The sequence below is a fragment of the Notolabrus celidotus genome, chromosome 14 (assembly GCF_009762535.1).
Source record: "Notolabrus celidotus isolate fNotCel1 chromosome 14, fNotCel1.pri, whole genome shotgun sequence".
NCBI lineage: Eukaryota > Metazoa > Chordata > Actinopteri > Labriformes > Labridae > Notolabrus > Notolabrus celidotus.
The window spans coordinates 7,237,740-7,256,243 of record NC_048285.1 but is presented as its reverse complement, the minus strand read 5'-3'; the positions used below and the strand labels follow the sequence as shown (position 1 = coordinate 7,256,243).

Below are 18,504 nucleotides of genomic sequence, written 5' to 3'. Positions count from 1 at the left end.
ACTACCCTGATTCATGAAGCTAGTACAAATCTTTTCTGCCATCATGAATGTTTTTTGTCACCTGCAAGTACAGCAGCAAAGAGGAAAAGATTTCAAGTCATGTGACACAAGTAAAGGGTGGTAGTGGAGCTAGCTGAACATGAAACTTTTATTACAGCTACATTGAATAAAGCAGTCACACATGCAAAATCTGTGATTTTTGACATTTTGGTGGACTTTATAGGCCCCAGGGGGCTGCAAGCTGAGCTACCATAGCATAGTTACTGGCACCAGCTTATTTGTAGTTCAAGAATCCTTCATTTTTCAATATAGGCAACACTAGGTTTTATAATAATGAACATGGTCCTCCCCAAAAAGAGGACTGAGATTGAAACCAGTGAAAACTCTGACTTAAGTAGTTTCATGTTGATAAATCTGTCTCTCCAAAGATCTTTGGTGGAACAAGAGAAAGGGATGTAAAAAAAAAAATCTATAAATAGAAACAACATTTCCTTCATTTTTTTAATTTTAGTTTTATTTATTTTTTATCATGCCACCTGTGTTTCCTCTTCGCCCAGGTCGTTATTGTAAATGAGAATTGGTTCTCAATTGGCTTACCTGGTAAAATAAAGGTAAGACTTTTTTTTTTTTAAAGAACTTGTTGTTTAACTAGATAATAACATAGTTATATGGCCACCATTCTCTGCATATGGTTTATATGTTAATTATGGTTAAACATGGCCTATAACAATAAAGCCCCTATACAGGTTAGTGTGCAGCTGCACATTTTTTAAGCTATCTTGGTGTCCAACTGGTATAAAATCCAGTATAAGGATTGATATCTGGGGAAAATGTTGTATCAAACATTTCTACTCCCCACTTTGAAGCATGTTAACTCAACTGTGTATTCTGCTGTGTATTATTGTCTCTCTCTAAGCAGCAGAGTGCAGTCCGTCTGTTAGCTTCGCTTTAGCTTTTAAACTTTGCCCCATCAATTCAACATAGTTGCTTTATTTTTTTATCTGACTTACTTTGTTATGAATGCACCTTCTATCTCCTGTGCAAAGATTTAAAAACGTTCCTCCACTCTGTGTAACACTTTACTGCCTTTAAAGCATCAGACCTTTTATTGTTCAATCCCCCTTTTAGTGTAAACCCCCTGCATATCTTCATCCCTCTCTCTGCCTCTTTATTTTCCTCTTTCTTTGTCTCAATCTCTCACCATCTCCTTTCTCTCTTTCCTTCTCCTCTTTTCATAAAGGCCATCTAACCCCCCCCCCCCCCCCCCCCCCCCCCCCCCCCCCCTCCCTTCTCCTCCTCCTGCCCACTTCTACTCCCTCACTTTCAGTAATTCCAGTGTTGCCTCTCTCTCTCGCTCGCTCTCGTAGCTCACCCTAATCCAGCTCTGACCTCAATCCCGTGATGTAACGGATCATGTGATGCAGGGGAAAAGAGAGAGAGAGAGAGAAATAGAAAAGGGACGAGAGGGAGAGAGAGGAACAGGGGACGTGAAGTGGGGAAACATGGTCTAATCCCCGATTGCTGGAGCCACGGACCAATCACACACTGATGGAGGGGGGTCAGGGGGCGCCTCCATTAAGTTTCAAAATATTAGCCGGACACACACTGAAGCACTCACAAACACACACTCACATACCAGCACATGGGCACATATGAGGACGCCCACACAAACACACACACAAACACACACACACATCCTTCCTGTAAACAACAAGTCAACATGTTTGTTTCATCTTTGTGACTCAGTGGTTATTTACATGCAGTGTACAGACAACCACAAACACATCAACCCGTTTGTTATGACCAACACATGCTTAATGCTCATCATGTGTTTCTCTACCTGTTGTTGCAGGAGAGAAATCATCTTCTTCGTACCGAGGCATGGCAACAAAGCAAAAGTCTGTTTCAAACCAAACATATTTGTAAAATCTTGCTCGATAAATTTAATATAAGGGCCTTTTAATACAATGGCCTCACAGATGATTATCTTGGTATATCATAAAGCATGAATAAATATCTGAAATATATTGAAGCCAATTTTTAACACCATCCAATTGTTAATTGTTGTTCTTTATCAGTGTTTTCTCATAAGTGTTTGTATATTAGACAAGACAAAATGTCATAAAGCAGATCAAATTTGATGAAAGGTTTCATCATGAAAAAACAAAGCTGATACTTGTTTCAGTCTTTAAAATCAGTGTCCTAAAAATTCGGGACAAAAAACAACAATATTTGACTCCACTACATCCTAATTTCTATCATATTGCAGTTTCTTCTCTGCTTGATATAAGCTTAAGTAAATTCTGAGTATTTGCATTAAGACCTCTTTCAGTGTAACAATATCTCCACTCTGTTCTTCTTGGTTTTCACGCTCATTGGGCCTTTCCTCAAACTATTAGTGTCTGAACTCCACTTAAAAGCAATCAGTGCTGTCATGTGCCATTCTAAGAAACAGATTACTCTGTGACCATGGGAAATGGGATCAAATACTGTGCATGTTGAATTTCTTTGTTCTGCATTCCCCTATGTATTCACTGGGGGCGTGTGTCGTGTGTAGTATTGTAACTGGTCATGAGGGGGAGCAGTAGAAACACTACTGTACAGTGGTCAGAGAGCGTGTCCACAGAGACCCGTGTGTGCTGTCCTCTCCCTCCCCTCTTGTTTCTGGTGGCTGTGTGACCAGTGGAGCACATGGCCGGTGAGATGCAGGCCAGCACACGCACAAAGACACACACATACACACATATTTGTACAGGAAACAAACAAACCCATACTAGATGATAGCGATGATAGTAAAACCTTAACATCTCCACTCAAAGCCTATCACAGTCACTTACATAAATGAAATGTTGACACTGGGAACCTCTGTGGCACATACAGATAGAATGGGCATTAGAACATGTTTTCGTCCAGCAGGTATATGTTTTAAATGAAACATTTACGTACTTGTTCAGAGACTGAGTTGTTTTCAGTGATGAAGAAAGAGCAATGGTCTTCTTTACTCAGTTAAACTTTTGCAAACACAGCATATCAGACTAGAGAGTCTAACCATCAATTGCTTCTAACATGGATGCGGTCTCAGTGAAGTCACCCATTGGTTTCTCGAGAGAAGTTTTGAAGCCTATCGTTGGTGGTCGCCCTATTGGAAATGCTGACTCAACCTAGCTTTCCGTCGACCTAGCAAGAGGCGCAGAGGTGAAATTGAAGCAGGCTACACACACATAGGCTGAAATAAACTCACATGCAAAAACAAGATGAAGAGTGAAGGGGCAAGCAGTCGGTTTGATGGTGCCTTGCTCAAAGGCACATCAGCAGTGCTCAAGAAGTGAACTGGCACCTCTCTACCAGCCCGATGTCCAGACTTGGTCCATACCCAGACTTAAACTGACGACCCTCCGGTACCCATGTCAAGTCCCTACAGACTGATCTACTGCCGCTAACGCATACGTACAAACTGTATGATCGTAATGTTATCTTGAGATTTTACACACATAAAATATATATATTTTTAAATATAACGCCTTGTAGATGTTTGATGAATATCTTCAGTTCCTGTTAAACAATGTGTGTGGCCTCATGTGTGTGGCTTCTTGGACCCCTGGGGTGTTGCTAGTTCAATAGCAGGTTGTGCTAATGGCTCAACATGCTTAATCCCTGGGAGCAATTCTGGGCGCCTCCTGCACCCTCAACCTTGGGTTACCCAACCCCCCACTCACCATGTCTCTTTGTGGTACACGACATTAATCTGTGCTCATGTAGTCTGAACCCACTTACCCCCCTTCCCAAGCCGCTACCCTCCCACCAAGACTACAACCCAGATACACACACACACATGAAAATCACCCCCATATATCTTTACTGACTGACAGTAAATATACCTGGACTTGGTTCCCTCATTTCAGAGAAACAAAAAAATCCCAATCTGAATTTTTTATGAACCAGTAATAATCTGTTTTTTTTAGGTTCCACCTCTGATAAGGCAAATAGCCCATCATAGTTTAGTATTTCAAGGTGGCAACTTGGGTGGTCAATCAGATTGAAGGGTTGCCCAGGACACCCCTTACAACCCCTCTGGACACACACCTGATATGAAAGCATCAGTTTTTTTCACAACCATCTAAAGTTCAGTTTACTCCATGATTTCCCTTTTCTTTTAATCAGTTTTTGGTGCTGGTTAGTTACATTGGTTTAATAGTACTAATAATAATAATACATTTTATAAACATAGCGATTTTCAAAATACTGAAAGACACTTTACAAATCATTAAAGCACACATAACTTTAGTTTTTACTTTTCAAAATGCTTCGTTTTGGTGTTGGCTGTTTTAAATTTAAGTGATAGTTTTTTCTCTTGACTTCCATCTCAGTCGCCAGATAAGGATGTGTTGGAAACAAGCAGAAAGTTTGTGTTAAGCCACCACAGGTGCGCAAAAAACTGCAGATCCTTAAGTGTCTACTTGAGGATGGCTCCAAAAGCAAATGAAGTCCCATTGAAACCATAGACTCTATAAATGATGGAAGTAGTATCTGTGGTATCAAAAGTGGTACCAGAGGTTTTCCAGAAAATGTACAAAGGGCTGAACTAACACAGATCATTTAAAGAATGTCTTATAGACTGTCGTCAGTAGGTTTAAACTCTTCCAATCAGATTTATAATTTTACCTGCATCACAATCTTTGTCTGTTCCTCTACTAATCCATAACTACTGATGCATTCATCTAATTGAGCAATGACGAACATGTAAAAACGACGATGACCCCTATCCACTCAACCTCAATGTACTGTTCATCTGTCTATTCCGTCTTCCCCTTCTGTCCCTCTCTGCTCCATATCTGCACCCCCCCCCCCCCAACACACACACATACAATCTGTACCAGCTGTGTACTAATCTGGGGTCGACCTCTCAACCTGCCTGTACCCACTCTGCCCCCCAATCTTCCCTCAACGCACATACATTTCTCTCTTCCTCAACATCCATCCACCTCTCTCCTCTACCCACATCTCATCACTTCTCATCCATGCACCACCCTCCCACCCACCCCCTCCCCCAACCCCCCACCCACCACCATCAATCCCAGCACTGTGTTAATCTGGTGCTGGTCTGACGGTCAGCACTTTGAGCAGCAGACAGACAGATTGGCTTTAATCCCCTGAGTGCCACAGATGGAGCGCCACGACGCAGACCTTGGGGAAGGCGAACGCACAGTTGTACACAACACACACACACACACACACACACACAAACACACACACAAACACAGACAGGGGCATCACACAGCACTCTGGGCTCTGTATAAAGGCATGCTCCAAGTTCTTCCTTCCACTATCTTTATCTAGGTCCCTTCAAAAAGGTCTGTTCTGCTCCATTTTACTTCCAGCTCCTTGTTTGTAACATAATAACTTGCTGAAAAGTTATTTCCAGATTATCGTCATTATGCAAAATAATGCATTCATTATAATTCATAATTATAAGGCTTATTTGAAACAATAAAGGCCTGACTCTGTTAGACCCACATACCAGGCTTTTCTCAGTATTTAGGTCCCAATCCTGAAAGAAACGCTTCTTTGATACGCCGCAATATAATCCAGCAGTTAGATTAGTGTTAGCATTATTTTCATTCTAATCCAAAGAATGAAATTATTTCATTTTTAATTACCTATATGAACCTTTTTTTTTTTTCAACAATCTGGGAAAATGCACGACAAGAGGGAGAAAGAGGAGAGAAAAGCAGAGAAAGATTAGATGTAATACAACATTTATTTTGTCATTTTGTGCCTCAGTTCTGCAGGGAAATTGTTCCAAAAACACTGATGTAAGGATAAAACCTGAAGGGATTAAATTAATTATTTAATTGTCAATGGTTGGTGTCCTATATTGCCAAAGCAGAACAGCAAGACTGTAAACTTTGTCAGATCAATGTTATGGATTCAACAGTGTTTAACATCAAACAGCCGAACATCCTGCAAATGAAACTTAGGTGATTTCCAACCAGGTGTGCTCAGGATGTACTTCACTTTCTGCTACACACTGTGGAGAACATATCTGTGCTTCTAAGGGAAAGGTAAAGAAAACCATAAACCAATGTCCACCAGCAAAGATCACATTTAAAAGTGCTGGGATTGAAAAGGCATGAAAACTTTTTAGCAAGCAAGCAACAAAAATAACTTAGAAAACTAAAATAACTGGATAAACAGTGTCTGGCCTCTGATACTCAGAGTGGTAGATCAGAATCAGAATCAGTCATTACAGTTGCTCCTATACACAATAAGTAAGAATATCTAATAAGATTAATAAAAGAAAGTAATTAATTAGATATAAATACAATACAATGAAAATAATGATAATAAAAGTATGTCCAGAAGACAAAATAAGCTATGTAGAAAATTCATGGTCGAAGTCCCAGGAGATCAGGAAGAGGGCACTCTGGATGTCTACATGTCTAAATTTTAACATGATCAGACCCTTTTTAGGCCAATATGAACAGTTTTGGGTCATAAACAATTTAACTATTGGAAATATGGAGCAGGACAAAGTCCATTTCTGATCTGGGATGGAAGAAAACAACCATTCCAAGGGAGTTATGCACTGATTTTGCACAAATGGGACAACACCAAGGTGTTTTTCCACTTCAACAAAGAAGTAAATGGTAAATGGACTTGTATCTGGTCTTTATAACCACTCAAAGCACGTTTTACACTACTAGTTACATTCACCCAGCCACACCACATTCACACACTGATGGAGGAGGCTGGGGGGAAGGTGGGGACAAATTTGGGGATCAGTGTCTTGCCCAAGGACACTGCAGCATGTGAGCTGGATCAGTCGAAACACTCCAAAGTGTAACAGATGAAAACTTTGAGGGCTGAAATAGCTACGATTTTTTTGTTTAGTATATTTTCCTGTGGTATTCATCTTTAAAATGATTATAATAAGCTTTATACAGTCAAACCCAGTGGAAATAGAAACTATCTAGCCTGAGGTCAGAGCAGAGAGGACTCTGTGTGATGAATAAATCAAAACAAGTATTCTTCAGAGGACCTCCCTCGTATTATAAAGATCACTTTTATTGGCTCAGCTTGTGGCTCATCACAAGGATTTGACTTGGCTGCATCGTGACGCCAAAGATGCCTTGACTGTGTTTTTGTGTGCACGTGTGTGTGTCTGTGTCTGTGTCTGTGTCTGTGTGTGTGTATGTGTCCATGCCACTCTAACGGCGATGCCCATTCAAAACAACAGGATTACAGGCTGGTGTTTGATTAGATGTTTGTTTGTCTGTGTTTCATTGTAATGAGAAAAGCCAAGGCCACAGTGACACGAGTGCATGTGTGTGTGTGTGTGTGTGTGTGTGAGTGTGAGTGGGTTGCATTGTAATGAATATAGCTGAGGGCACGTCTTTATCCCTTTTAATCAAGGAAGTAGAAGGATGAAATGAAACACTGATGAGGGGAATGATGTCAAACCCCAAAAAGGATATTAATTGTAACGCTGGAGTCTCACATGTGGGTTTGTGTGGTTGTGAAATATAGATACAAATCACTATGTCAATCATCACTAGCTTAAAAGAATTTAAAAAAAACATGTTCAAATAAAAGTCACTGAAATGAAAGTTAGTGCTGTGTAGCATTGTTTACACAAACAAAGTGTACTGAGTTTTTATTTATCGTTAGATTTGCCTGAAATGTTGTTATGATGTCTGTTATATAAATATTTTCTTACCTGGAAGACACTGCCGTTATGTTTAAAGGTTGAGCAGGATGCCCAACTTTGTGTATGAATCCTTGTGTGTGTGGATTGTGATTAAACACGATGCATTACTGCCATCTAGTGGTGTGTCTGAGTAGGGAGTGTTACACAGTTAGAAGGTCATACACAGCTTTATTGATCAAACAATAAAGATAGTCATACAATAGAGGAGGAGCTAAGGGTAATAAAGTTCTTTAATCTAATCTGAGAGGTTGTTCTTTTAGCTTTAATTTTCAGAATCAAACACAAGATCAAGTTTAAATGTAACGATACAAAAATAATCCTCTAGCTGCTCAGTTGTTGAGTCACTGGAGCTAATTTCCAGTGTTATTAATATTGCAAAGGAACCAACTAATTCCTAAATCTCAAATCCTTTTACAGGGCGAGGGCTTTTTTTTGGTCACGCACTTTTTATTTCCTACTGCAGTCCTTTGAATGGGGAGCTACATCCTGTTTCATCCTAGTTATTCACCTTTGGTGCCAGAGCTGACAGAACACCGACCCTACACTACCAGTCAAAGGTTGGAAACACCTTCTCATTCAAGGGTTTGTATTTATTTTAATTATTGGAAACACTGTAGATTAATACCAAAGACATCCGAACTATGAAAGAACATATATGGAATTATTTAATTCACAAAATTTTTTTTAAACAAAGCAGAATATGTTTTATATTTTAGATTCTGTAAAGTAGCCCCCTTTTTCCTTCATGACAGCTATCATACTCTTGGTATTCTCTCAGTCTGCTTCATGAAGTGGTCTCCTGGAATGGTTTCTAATTAACATGAGCCTTGTCAAGAGTTCATTTGTAGAATGACTTGCCTTCTTAAGACCATCAGTTGTGTTGTTCAGAGGTAGGGTTAGTACACAATGGATAGTCCCATTTGACTACTGTTGTAATCTATATTATGGCAAAACCAGATTACTTCATAGTCTTGATGTCTTCAGTATTAATCTACAATGTTGAAAATAATTAAAATAAATAAAAACCATTGAATGAGCAGGTGTGTCCAAACTTTTGACTGGTACACACTACACTGCTGAGGCAAAGGATGAGAGGTACACAGGTATTTTAATTTCAAACCATGTTACGTTGATGTAAAACTATATTACTTTATAGGACATGACTTTTGTATTCATTATGATAAAAGGTGGATTAATAAGAGTATGAAAAGTATGATATGAAAAGACAGTAAAAAAGGAAAAGCACTGCAACTGGACATGAGTGTAACATCCATTTATTACCACCTTATATGACAAATCTGGAAATTACAAACATTGTTTAATTGAAACAGTATCCTCAACATTTCCAAAAGAAAAATAAAATCAAACTGAGCCAAAAATAAAAATTAAGCTATAAGTCAACCTGAGAGACGGTATAACGACGGATCTGGAGAAAAAATAAAGAAAAAAGGGGGGACATGTACAGAAAACATGACCTGTTTCATTAGTCATGTAACACTGATTTACAGTTATTTTTTACATTTTAATCACTTATTTTGTTTTTTAAAAAATTATCACACTCGAAGATCTTTTGGTTTTGGATAAAGTTAAAAACCTCATGAACCTTTCTTACTAAAGGTCCTTCATTTAAAAAAAATCAGCCGCTGCTACAAAAGTTTCTCTGACACTGTACTCGAGTTCTAAGGCTTTGGCTTTAAATAGAGGAAACCAATTCTATCACCACAAAACAGGTGAGGTTCAACTCTTCTGTCTTTAGGAAAAGAGCGTCAACAAGAGGATCAAACTTTGGTGCCAAAACAGGTCAGTAGCTTCGTATTTCAGTAGAAAAATCTCTTCAAATTTGTTTTTTTCTGTTTGTTCTGTGTTTGAATCTGATTTATCCCCCCATGTCTGTTTCATCACCAAATAGTTGAAGTGAAAAAAATATATCCTGTTTGTGCGAGACGTTTTCTGACGGGAAAAAAACAAGACAAATGACAGCAAAGATCAATATGGTAATCATAAAGCAACTCCAAAGATGCTGATGGATTGTTTACAATTGACTGAGGTGATCAGAGTCAACGCTCATGCACCCTCTGCCCCCAAGAGACTACCTCAGTTATCTCTGCATGTTTTTCAGCGAGGCCGGCAGAGGATCGAGAGCAGGAGAAGAGGGCCGGGGAAGTTCTTTTAGCACCCTGCTGCAGAAAGAGACCCGAGTCCCCCAGCAGACAAATACCTGCCCTCTCCTCCCGTCTCTCTCCCGGAGAACTTTGCACCGCTCTTATCCAAGATGTTCTCTCATTGTTCACAAGTCATTCTTTACCCCACGTTGTCTAATCAGAGACAGTGCAAACTAGGAGACATATGCTTGAGTTGATCTCATCACCAAAGAGTCAAACATGCACAAAATGAGAGTACCCTAGAAGTCTGCTGCCAAGAGCACTAAGAAAACACGACTATACACTTTATCCATAATATAATCAGTTTTTCTCTACACACTACTAACACAGGGAGGGAGAGAGGGAGGGAGAGAGAGGGAGGGAGCGGGTGAGGGGCAGAGGGACGGAGAAACAGACTGGTGAAGGGAGGACAGGAAGAGGTTGAAAGGAGAAAGATTAAGAGGAGAGAGTGTTTAAGCGCGCTCCCCGCGGATACGACGTGCCAGCTGGATGTCTTTGGGCATGATGGTGACACGTTTGGCGTGGATGGCGCACAGGTTGGTGTCCTCAAACAGACCCACCAGGTAGGCCTCGCTGGCCTCCTGCAGAGGGGGAAACAGGAAATGCAGCTCTCATCAGAAGAACGGAAACACATTTTGCTTTCCTACTTTACAGTGGGGGCGATTGTTACACAGGGGAACTACTTTAAATGAGCGTGTGGCACCGGTTAATATCATTTTAATACACTAACAAACTTTTGCTTCATCAATATTTCAAGACTTCAGAATTTCTTTATTGGAAGGACACAGACAAGCAGCCTATAAAGTCTATGAAGAGTTGTATTAAATAACTGAATTTTTTTGTTTTAAGCATTTACAAGAATTTATTATGATCTCAAGAAATATTAAGTGGTTACAGCAGACACACGCAAACAAAGTTCTGATTGAAACTGCATACACTATATAAGCTGAGTCGTTAGGGTAACAGCTAATGTTGTATGATACTTTAAAGTGCATCAAAGCCTGTACATAAAGTGCTCACAATGCCTTAAATCACATACAGGTAAGTAGTCATTCACTTATGAAGAACATTTAGTCTGATATGACTGCATAGTGTGGGGTGTATGTAACACAGACCTGCAGAGCTCCAATGGCTGCGCTCTGGAATCGGAGGTCAGTCTTGAAGTCCTGGGCGATTTCTCTCACCAGGCGCTGGAAGGGCAGCTTGCGGATCAGCAGCTCAGTGGACTTCTGGTAACGACGGATCTCACGCAGAGCCACGGTACCAGGCCTTCGCGGTCAAAGACAAATGTTAATATTTTAGCTGAGGATATGACAGAATGTAATGCCACTAAATTTACTAAGCAGAACATTTTTTGCTGATTTATTTAATTTAAAAAGTAGTGACTGAAATACTGTTTCTCTCCGCTTTGCAGAAATATGTTCGTTTTTTTTATTCAACTTTTTCCTAACAACTGCAAACACATTCCTAACTCATTGTTGTGCTTCATATACAGCGTAATCATGTGTGTGGGAGTTATTCTAGCCCACGTTACCTGTAACGATGGGGCTTCTTGACTCCACCAGTGGAAGGAGCGCTCTTGCGAGCAGCCTTTGTGGCCAGCTGTTTACGAGGGGCTTTGCCTCCAGTGGACTTACGGGCAGTCTGCTTGGTACGGGCCATGGCTACTGAAGATCACCTGAAGAAGATGGGAGAAAAGGGAAGAATCCTCTCAATCACATTTGAGTTGCACCTACATGTATTTATCAGAATATTATTAATACAATAATGAAAACAGGGTATGTTGCCGAAATAAAACTTCTGTGAAACTATACTTCCTTGGTCTGACAACTGCACACTTGAGTTGCCACTTCCTGGATAAACAACAACAATAACCTCACCAAAACGGACTCGTGAAATATCTACCCCATATATTTATTAACGTGCAATAATCACTCATCCCTCTCTTCTCTCTTCTTACATGAGTAATACGTTTCTCCACCCATCTTCTCAGTTCTGTTCTGCAAGTTGTTTTATACCTATGCTACAAGTCTGCACATTTTTCACCAAGTCGCTGGATTTGTAAATATTTCACGTAAGTTCACTTATTTAGTTGAGTATATAAGATATGCTTATTTTTACTTCTTTAGTTTTGATTGCTAATAACTTTTTAATAATTGCTATATATGTTATTGTTTACTTTATACTGTTTCGCACTGCCAACTTCACTGCTGTAACACTTATCTTATGTTATCTTCTGATTATGAACCTTCTTACAAAGCTATCTATGTTTTTAAATGCAGTATACAAACTATATCAGAGTTTTTAGATTTAACCACAAAACTCTAAATAAGTTTTGGGGAACTTTTGAGGAAAGTAAACACACAAGGTATTCTTTATCACAGTCAGTCCGACAACCATCAATCAAAGCTTTACTGCGAGCCCATTGGCTGTAAAACAAGCACGTATCAAACAGTGCAACAAATGAACCAATCAGCATGCAGGGTCTTTAAGTGGGCGGGCTCTGCAGCTGCGTTCCACTGTTGCTAGCTCCGCCCCCTCCGCTCTGATGATGGCGGCGGTTTGATGCGCAAACGGGATAAAGACCCAGGGCAGAAGAGCAAAGGAGTAGCTCAGAAACAACTTAAATTTGACGAATAATCGCTTTTCGAGCTAACCGAGAAAGGACACGGCAAGACAGAAGACATTTCAAGGAACTCGTAAATACGCGTAGGAAAGCAAACCGGCCCCTAACGGCTGCGTAGAACCGAGCTGAACCGGCGCATAATTTGAAACCCAATTTCCCCTCCTCTCGACGGCTGCAGTAAAGACTGCATTTCACCGTCCTTTCAACTGCCGTGTTTGTTATAATAAAGAACGACAAAATCCGATGTTTTTCACTATTTATAGTGCTTCTAAATGTAAAAAAATACAAGTTAATAAAACAAAGTTAACTAACAGACACTGGGATGTATTTTGAAGAGGCTTACCTGGGGGAAAAGTGAGTAGAAGTCGTGAGAAATGTTTCGCTTGTCTCTATTTTCTTCTCCGTATCCACAATGGGAAGCAGCGTCCAGAGGGGAAAATGGCCGCCGCGTCAATCATCTGTCCCACAATGCAACAGTGTTCACAACATTCATGTGGTCACTTTTATCAGATTATTATAAACACAGAAACGTAAACAACGCGTTTTATCGATATGTATGGCAGCAGTGTGTAGTTTAAATTCAGAGAAGTTCACAGAGGAGAATAAGTGCTGCTGCTGTTAGTGTTTAAAGCCCTTTTAATGTCCTGTGAGAGCATCCTGCTCAAACCGAAAGGGACTGATGCTGAAAAAGTTTGTCGTACTCGTACCTTCAAGAGCTGTAATGTTTACCAATCATATTATATTCATGTCCCAAGGATCAACTTGTAAACATGGGATTTAGCAAATTATATAGGAGTGATTTAAAAAAAAAATAATAATAATTTGCACCCTCGTTATTTAGCCTCAGCTTGTATAAAGATACTTTTAAGAGTAGGGATTATTTATTCAAAAGTAATAAAGGAATAGAAATATACTGCCAGCGTTCAGAGAATGTACCATAGATATATTCCAATTTTCTCAAGGTTGTCTTAGATTGCTTATTTTGTTCAATAACAGACCAAAACTTGATGTTAAGAAGCTAAATATCTATAGCGCCCTTTTGGAAGGACATTCACAGGAACATCAATAATATTTTTGGAATAAACATCCCTTTTAGTTGTGACACAGTCTATATGGGTGACTTTTTCTGCGATGGATGGAATATAAGTGATAAGAAATTAGCACAAATTATTTTGGCAGCAAGCAAAAAAGCTGTCATGGAAATGGTTGAAACCGGATCCCCCTACTATTGATGACTGGATTGAAATATCAAATTTATATTCAAGAAAGGCTTTCCTTCTCCCTCAAGGTTCAAAAGGAAAGAATATACAGAATCTGGTCCAAATGGACAGAATCTGTTAAAACTGTAAGGCAAGATTTCATCTGACTGAATGTAGAGAAGGAGTGAAGATATGATTCATTTCTATTTTGTTTTTGGCTTGCTCTTTATTTGATTTTTGCAATCTCTTCCATCTATACCTTTAAAATGTAATCTTCCCATGTTCTGTTGTATGTCTTAAGTTCCCTAAAAAAAATTTAATTAAAGAGCTAAATTGCTGTAGAACTATCAAGTATGTTTTGCCTACTATACATGTTACATTCTGCTGTAGAATAAATGCTGACTGTAAAGTGATTGCTCTTCCTCAATAAAGAAAGAATAATAAAAAAAGAAGCTAAATATCAAAGCAGATAAAGTAGAGCTGAAAATAATTCCACTTCCTGTACTTTTGGGATGTTTCAGATATTTGTAAACTGTCTACAGATCAATGATGCAGTTGCATACAATTTTTCTATTAACTTCAGCCTCATTGTTTCATCAAGATGTACATTACGTCAATTTAGACATTCACAGAAACAGCTTTATTCAACCACAAGGATCTGTTTATTATGTTTGTAAGTGAATTTTCAGAGTACAAATATTTTGCTTTTAAAAATGAAAACATAAATCAAAAACACAGTAGAAAAAAAAAGGTTATCATATCAACCTGAGAGAGGAACAAAAAGTCAAATAACCTTGACATAGTAATGTGGCTGACAATCAAAAATATGATAAACATAGGTCTGCTACATATACGCCGCGTGTAGTCTGCCAAAAATGCAGTGTCATCAAAGTACAATGACGTTTTCATTTGACAACCAGATTCAAACTGAATTTCTTTTGATACATTAAACAGTAGAAATACACTATTGTAAAAAAATCACTACTTTTACAACAAATTTCTATTTAAAAAAAGGAAAGAAAAAAGACAAGACTAATTATATTGATGATTACATCTGTCAGAAGATGATAATGTCTTTTCCTTAATGCTATTTCCTATGCCCACATCATCACACACTATTCTTGGTTTGCAAAAACACCATCATCATAAAGAGAAGGCATTCCCTCTGAGCTAGCAGGTTAAACGTGAGGAGTGTAGCTGTGGCTTAAAGTTTCGGACATACATGACTTTTCTAAGGAAACTCTGCTACTAGTAGCACCGAAGAGGACATGATCACACAATATACGGTTATCACAATCATATGATATATATAGAACCTCAACCCAAACTACTAACTAAGTATAGAGGATGAAAAGAGTGGTGAACAGACAAGAAGATAGCATGAAAAAAGTCAGACAGCATTTTAAGCTCGCTCCCCGCGGATACGACGTGCCAGCTGGATGTCTTTGGGCATGATGGTGACACGTTTGGCGTGGATGGCGCACAGGTTGGTGTCCTCAAACAGACCCACCAGGTAGGCTTCGCTGGCTTCCTGCAGATGGCAGAGTCAGAACATTGGTTGATTAATTGGAATAATTCAAAAGAGAAATAGCTAGAGATTTTTTTATTGTACGTGCTGCTAACCTGCAGAGCTCCAATGGCTGCACTCTGGAAACGCAGGTCAGTCTTGAAGTCCTGGGCGATTTCTCTCACCAGGCGCTGGAAGGGCAGCTTGCGGATCAGCAGCTCAGTGGACTTCTGGTAACGACGGATCTCACGCAGAGCCACAGTACCAGGCCTGCGGGGAAAGGCAAAAATAATAGGAATCAGGATTATGATGCCGCTTAGGTGACTTTTTCCATTAGTGGGAGTCTAAAAATCATCATGGGAAGCCATATAAACTCATCTCAGATTTTTATACAATTAACCTGAAACTGCAAGTTCACATTATACATAACTAACCTTTGGTAAAGTTAACAACCTCAAGTTAATGGTATCACCTCTTAATTTAATAAGGAAACAAACATGTGTGTCTGAAAATCTCCTTCTTGACACCATGAAAAGTGTTCATTCCATTTGATAGCTGTAGTGATGAACACATATAGACACACAAGGTCTGACTTTTATCATTGCTCTTTTAATAACTTTGGTGAATGTTTTTAATTGCTTTGTTGCCAAAATGTAAATAAACTAGCCTTGAATAAAAACTATGAAGTATGTGACATTGATTGAGCTTGTGATATCACCTGTAACGATGAGGCTTCTTGACTCCACCAGTGGAAGGAGCGCTCTTGCGAGCAGCCTTTGTGGCCAGCTGTTTACGAGGGGCTTTGCCTCCAGTGGACTTACGGGCAGTCTGCTTTGTACGGGCCATGGCTACTGAAGATCACCTAAACGCACATAAGGAGGTTTGAATTAGTTGAGAAAATGCAAAGACTTTGAGGTGTGTGTGTGCAAAAGAATTGCTACGATACTCAGGAGGTGCAGAATAAAAAGCATTGATTTGATTTGATGTCTTTATTTCGATCATGTAAAAGTAAAATTGAAAAAATCATACAAGTAGAAAAGAAGAAATAGTTATACAAAAGAAACAAAATCAATCAGTTCCATTAGCAAACAATGAAACATTTTACTTTACATGTGGGAAAAGGAGTAGGAAGAAGTTCAAACTTATCTAATCCTACCCCTTTATTCACTATTTTCTGTCATTATGAGTGCACTCCCACACATCAAATCTTCATTATCTTCATATTTACACCTACGATATAAAGCAAACCCCTCATGATTACCAACACTTGTCTTCCTCCTTGTACCTCATGAAAAATATTTCTTTATACTTCTTCTTGAACTGGATTATGTCCTGTCATGCTGTAGCTCCATGTTGAGTCTGTTCCAGTTTTACTCCACAGATTGAAATACAGAAACTTTCCCTTGTGGTCTGAACACTCACCATCTTTAATCTTAACTTCCCTCTTAAGTTAAAACCCCCCTCTCTTTCAAAGAACAATCTTTGAATATTTCCTGGCAAGACTTTTTTCCTTGCCTTATACAAAATTTTGGCAGTTTTAAAATCTACATGGTGAAATAATTTAAATATTTTGGACTTATCTAAAGTTAAATTTTATTTGATCAGTTGAATATCAAGTGGAATGACTTCGGATGTATAAATCAACATCAGGGTCGTAGTGTTTGTTTTCCAATTATATCTTATACAGCTTATGCAATAATCGTTGTTAAAAAATGACAGAAGAGCCGTCCAATCACAGCCGAGCTCATTATAAAGTAGGCAAATCAAGTTATGTCTACGAGGCTCTGGGGCGGGATATTGTTGTTATTTCGACCAATCACAGTGCGATATCTCCCCGCCCCTTGCGCAGTGAGCCAGGGTGCGTTCGTTTCCTCATACTGCGCCGCCCGGTTGCGCTCAAGCCTTGATATTTTATTCAGAATTAGCTATTTTGAAGAAAACCGAGCGACACCGCCCGCTCCTGCTGCCCCGTGTGAAGAAACAAGCTTACGTATAGATGATGGCTGGCTGCTTGCTTCAAGAATGTAAACGGGAAGGAAAAAACGTTGTAGCAAACGAGGAAGGTGATGATAAAACCGTCGAAATTACATTAAAACCGCTGATTCAAAGTGGAATATACTTTATCAAAATCAAACTACAACTGTCAAGGGATCAAATCGTGAACAATATTTTGTCAGATGACCCCTCACTGTAGGCGCATTTCCGAGTCAAATTCGACTAGATCACAAAGTGCCTTTTAGGTCCCCGACTCCCCGAGCAGGCAGATAATAGCCCGACTGCTCTGCGTTTTCTTTTTCACCGAAAAAACACCAAATAACACATCCATCCGAGAAATAACATGACACCAAATGATAGATTGACGTGTAATTAAAACACTGATACATACCTTTGACAAATTAGTGAAGGATCGAAGCTTGAAAATGGGAATTTATTCTTGAGTCTCTAAAGCGTTGTTCTCGCAATAAAATGAAGGGAGGGAGGAAAAAAAAGGAAAAAGAACATAGGAGAGCAACAGGAGACACGTTTCCCATGATGCACCTGGAATAAACATACTACATGCAGCATGATAAACATCTCTATCCTCACTCTCGGGAGAGCAGGCTTATGGAAACTTTTTATAAACTTCATTTTTTACACTTTATGTGGTTTTAGGTTGAGTTGGGTTTAAAAAAAAAAAAAAAAAAAAAAATTCTCGAAATAAAAAGGGCACAAACTCACTTTAAATCTTTATTAGAAAACAGAAATGACACGACACCATGCCCCTTTTCACCTTTTTATACTTCCTTTATAGAATTAAATTCTGTTTAATTAATTGCAAATGAATAACTTGTAATTCAACACCACCATGACAGTTTTCTTTATTGTGCTGACTAGTGCTGGGCGATACCACATTTTTATGATTTGATATGATACCAAATACTTGTTTGGCAATTTATTTGATACCCAATACTGATGCTGATACTTTCAGTGACTTATTTATTTAATAAAATGCAACGCTTGAAAGACAATTCCCATGACAAATACTGCTAATTTAACAACTGTAATATGCAAATCCTTTGGTGGCCTTTTTTAAACAATGAAATGAATTTAGAAAAACACATAAATAATAAATAATCAACATCTTCTATTTAAATTCTCTGAGTGGAAAGCTTTAAACAGCCTCTTCACAATGATTACTGTTAAAATGACACTGTGATCATGATGTCTCTGAATTTGTCGGTACAAAACTTTGGAGTGAGTTATCCTAAAATAATCAGAAGTGACACATGTTCTTTTATTTTGCATTTATTAATTAGTATCAA

General features: G+C 38.9%; 2 protein-coding genes across 2 annotated transcripts; both read right to left on the bottom strand.

Moving 5' to 3' along the window:
• Positions 1–8,964: 8,964 nt before the first annotated feature.
• LOC117825124 (histone H3.3A) lies at positions 8,965–12,970 on the bottom strand. Its single transcript, XM_034700771.1, has 4 exons — positions 12,840–12,970; positions 11,405–11,548; positions 10,986–11,139; positions 8,965–10,451 (listed from the first exon to the last, which is right to left on the bottom strand). Exons 2-4 carry the CDS (start codon positions 11,530–11,532, stop codon positions 10,323–10,325), a joined length of 411 nt encoding a protein of 136 aa, XP_034556662.1. The 5' UTR covers positions 11,533–11,548; positions 12,840–12,970; the 3' UTR covers positions 8,965–10,322.
• Positions 12,971–14,338: 1,368 nt separating this feature from the next.
• LOC117825123 (histone H3.3A) lies at positions 14,339–17,732 on the bottom strand. The gene is made up of 4 exons (XM_034700770.1): positions 17,589–17,732; positions 15,921–16,064; positions 15,319–15,472; positions 14,339–15,226 (listed from the first exon to the last, which is right to left on the bottom strand). The coding sequence occupies exons 2-4, from the start codon at positions 16,046–16,048 to the stop codon at positions 15,098–15,100; spliced, it is 411 nt and encodes a 136-aa protein (XP_034556661.1). The 5' UTR covers positions 16,049–16,064; positions 17,589–17,732; the 3' UTR covers positions 14,339–15,097.
• Positions 17,733–18,504: the final 772 nt, after the last annotated feature.

Excerpts from the sequence above, each read along its gene's own strand:
- LOC117825124 (XM_034700771.1), bottom strand. The coding sequence starts at position 11,532 with ATGGCCCGTACCAAGCAGACTGCCCGTAAGTCCACTGGAGGCAAAGCC. Across the intron at positions 11,140-11,404 it reads AAGAAGCCCCATCGTTACAG|GCCTGGTACCGTGGCTCTGC; the intron begins GTAACGTGGGCT and ends TTGACCGCGAAG. Across the intron at positions 10,452-10,985 it reads CAGCCATTGGAGCTCTGCAG|GAGGCCAGCGAGGCCTACCT; the intron begins GTCTGTGTTACA and ends CCCCCTCTGCAG.
- LOC117825123 (XM_034700770.1), bottom strand. The coding sequence starts at position 16,048 with ATGGCCCGTACAAAGCAGACTGCCCGTAAGTCCACTGGAGGCAAAGCC. Across the intron at positions 15,473-15,920 it reads AAGAAGCCTCATCGTTACAG|GCCTGGTACTGTGGCTCTGC; the intron begins GTGATATCACAA and ends CTTTCCCCGCAG. Across the intron at positions 15,227-15,318 it reads CAGCCATTGGAGCTCTGCAG|GAAGCCAGCGAAGCCTACCT; the intron begins GTTAGCAGCACG and ends TGCCATCTGCAG.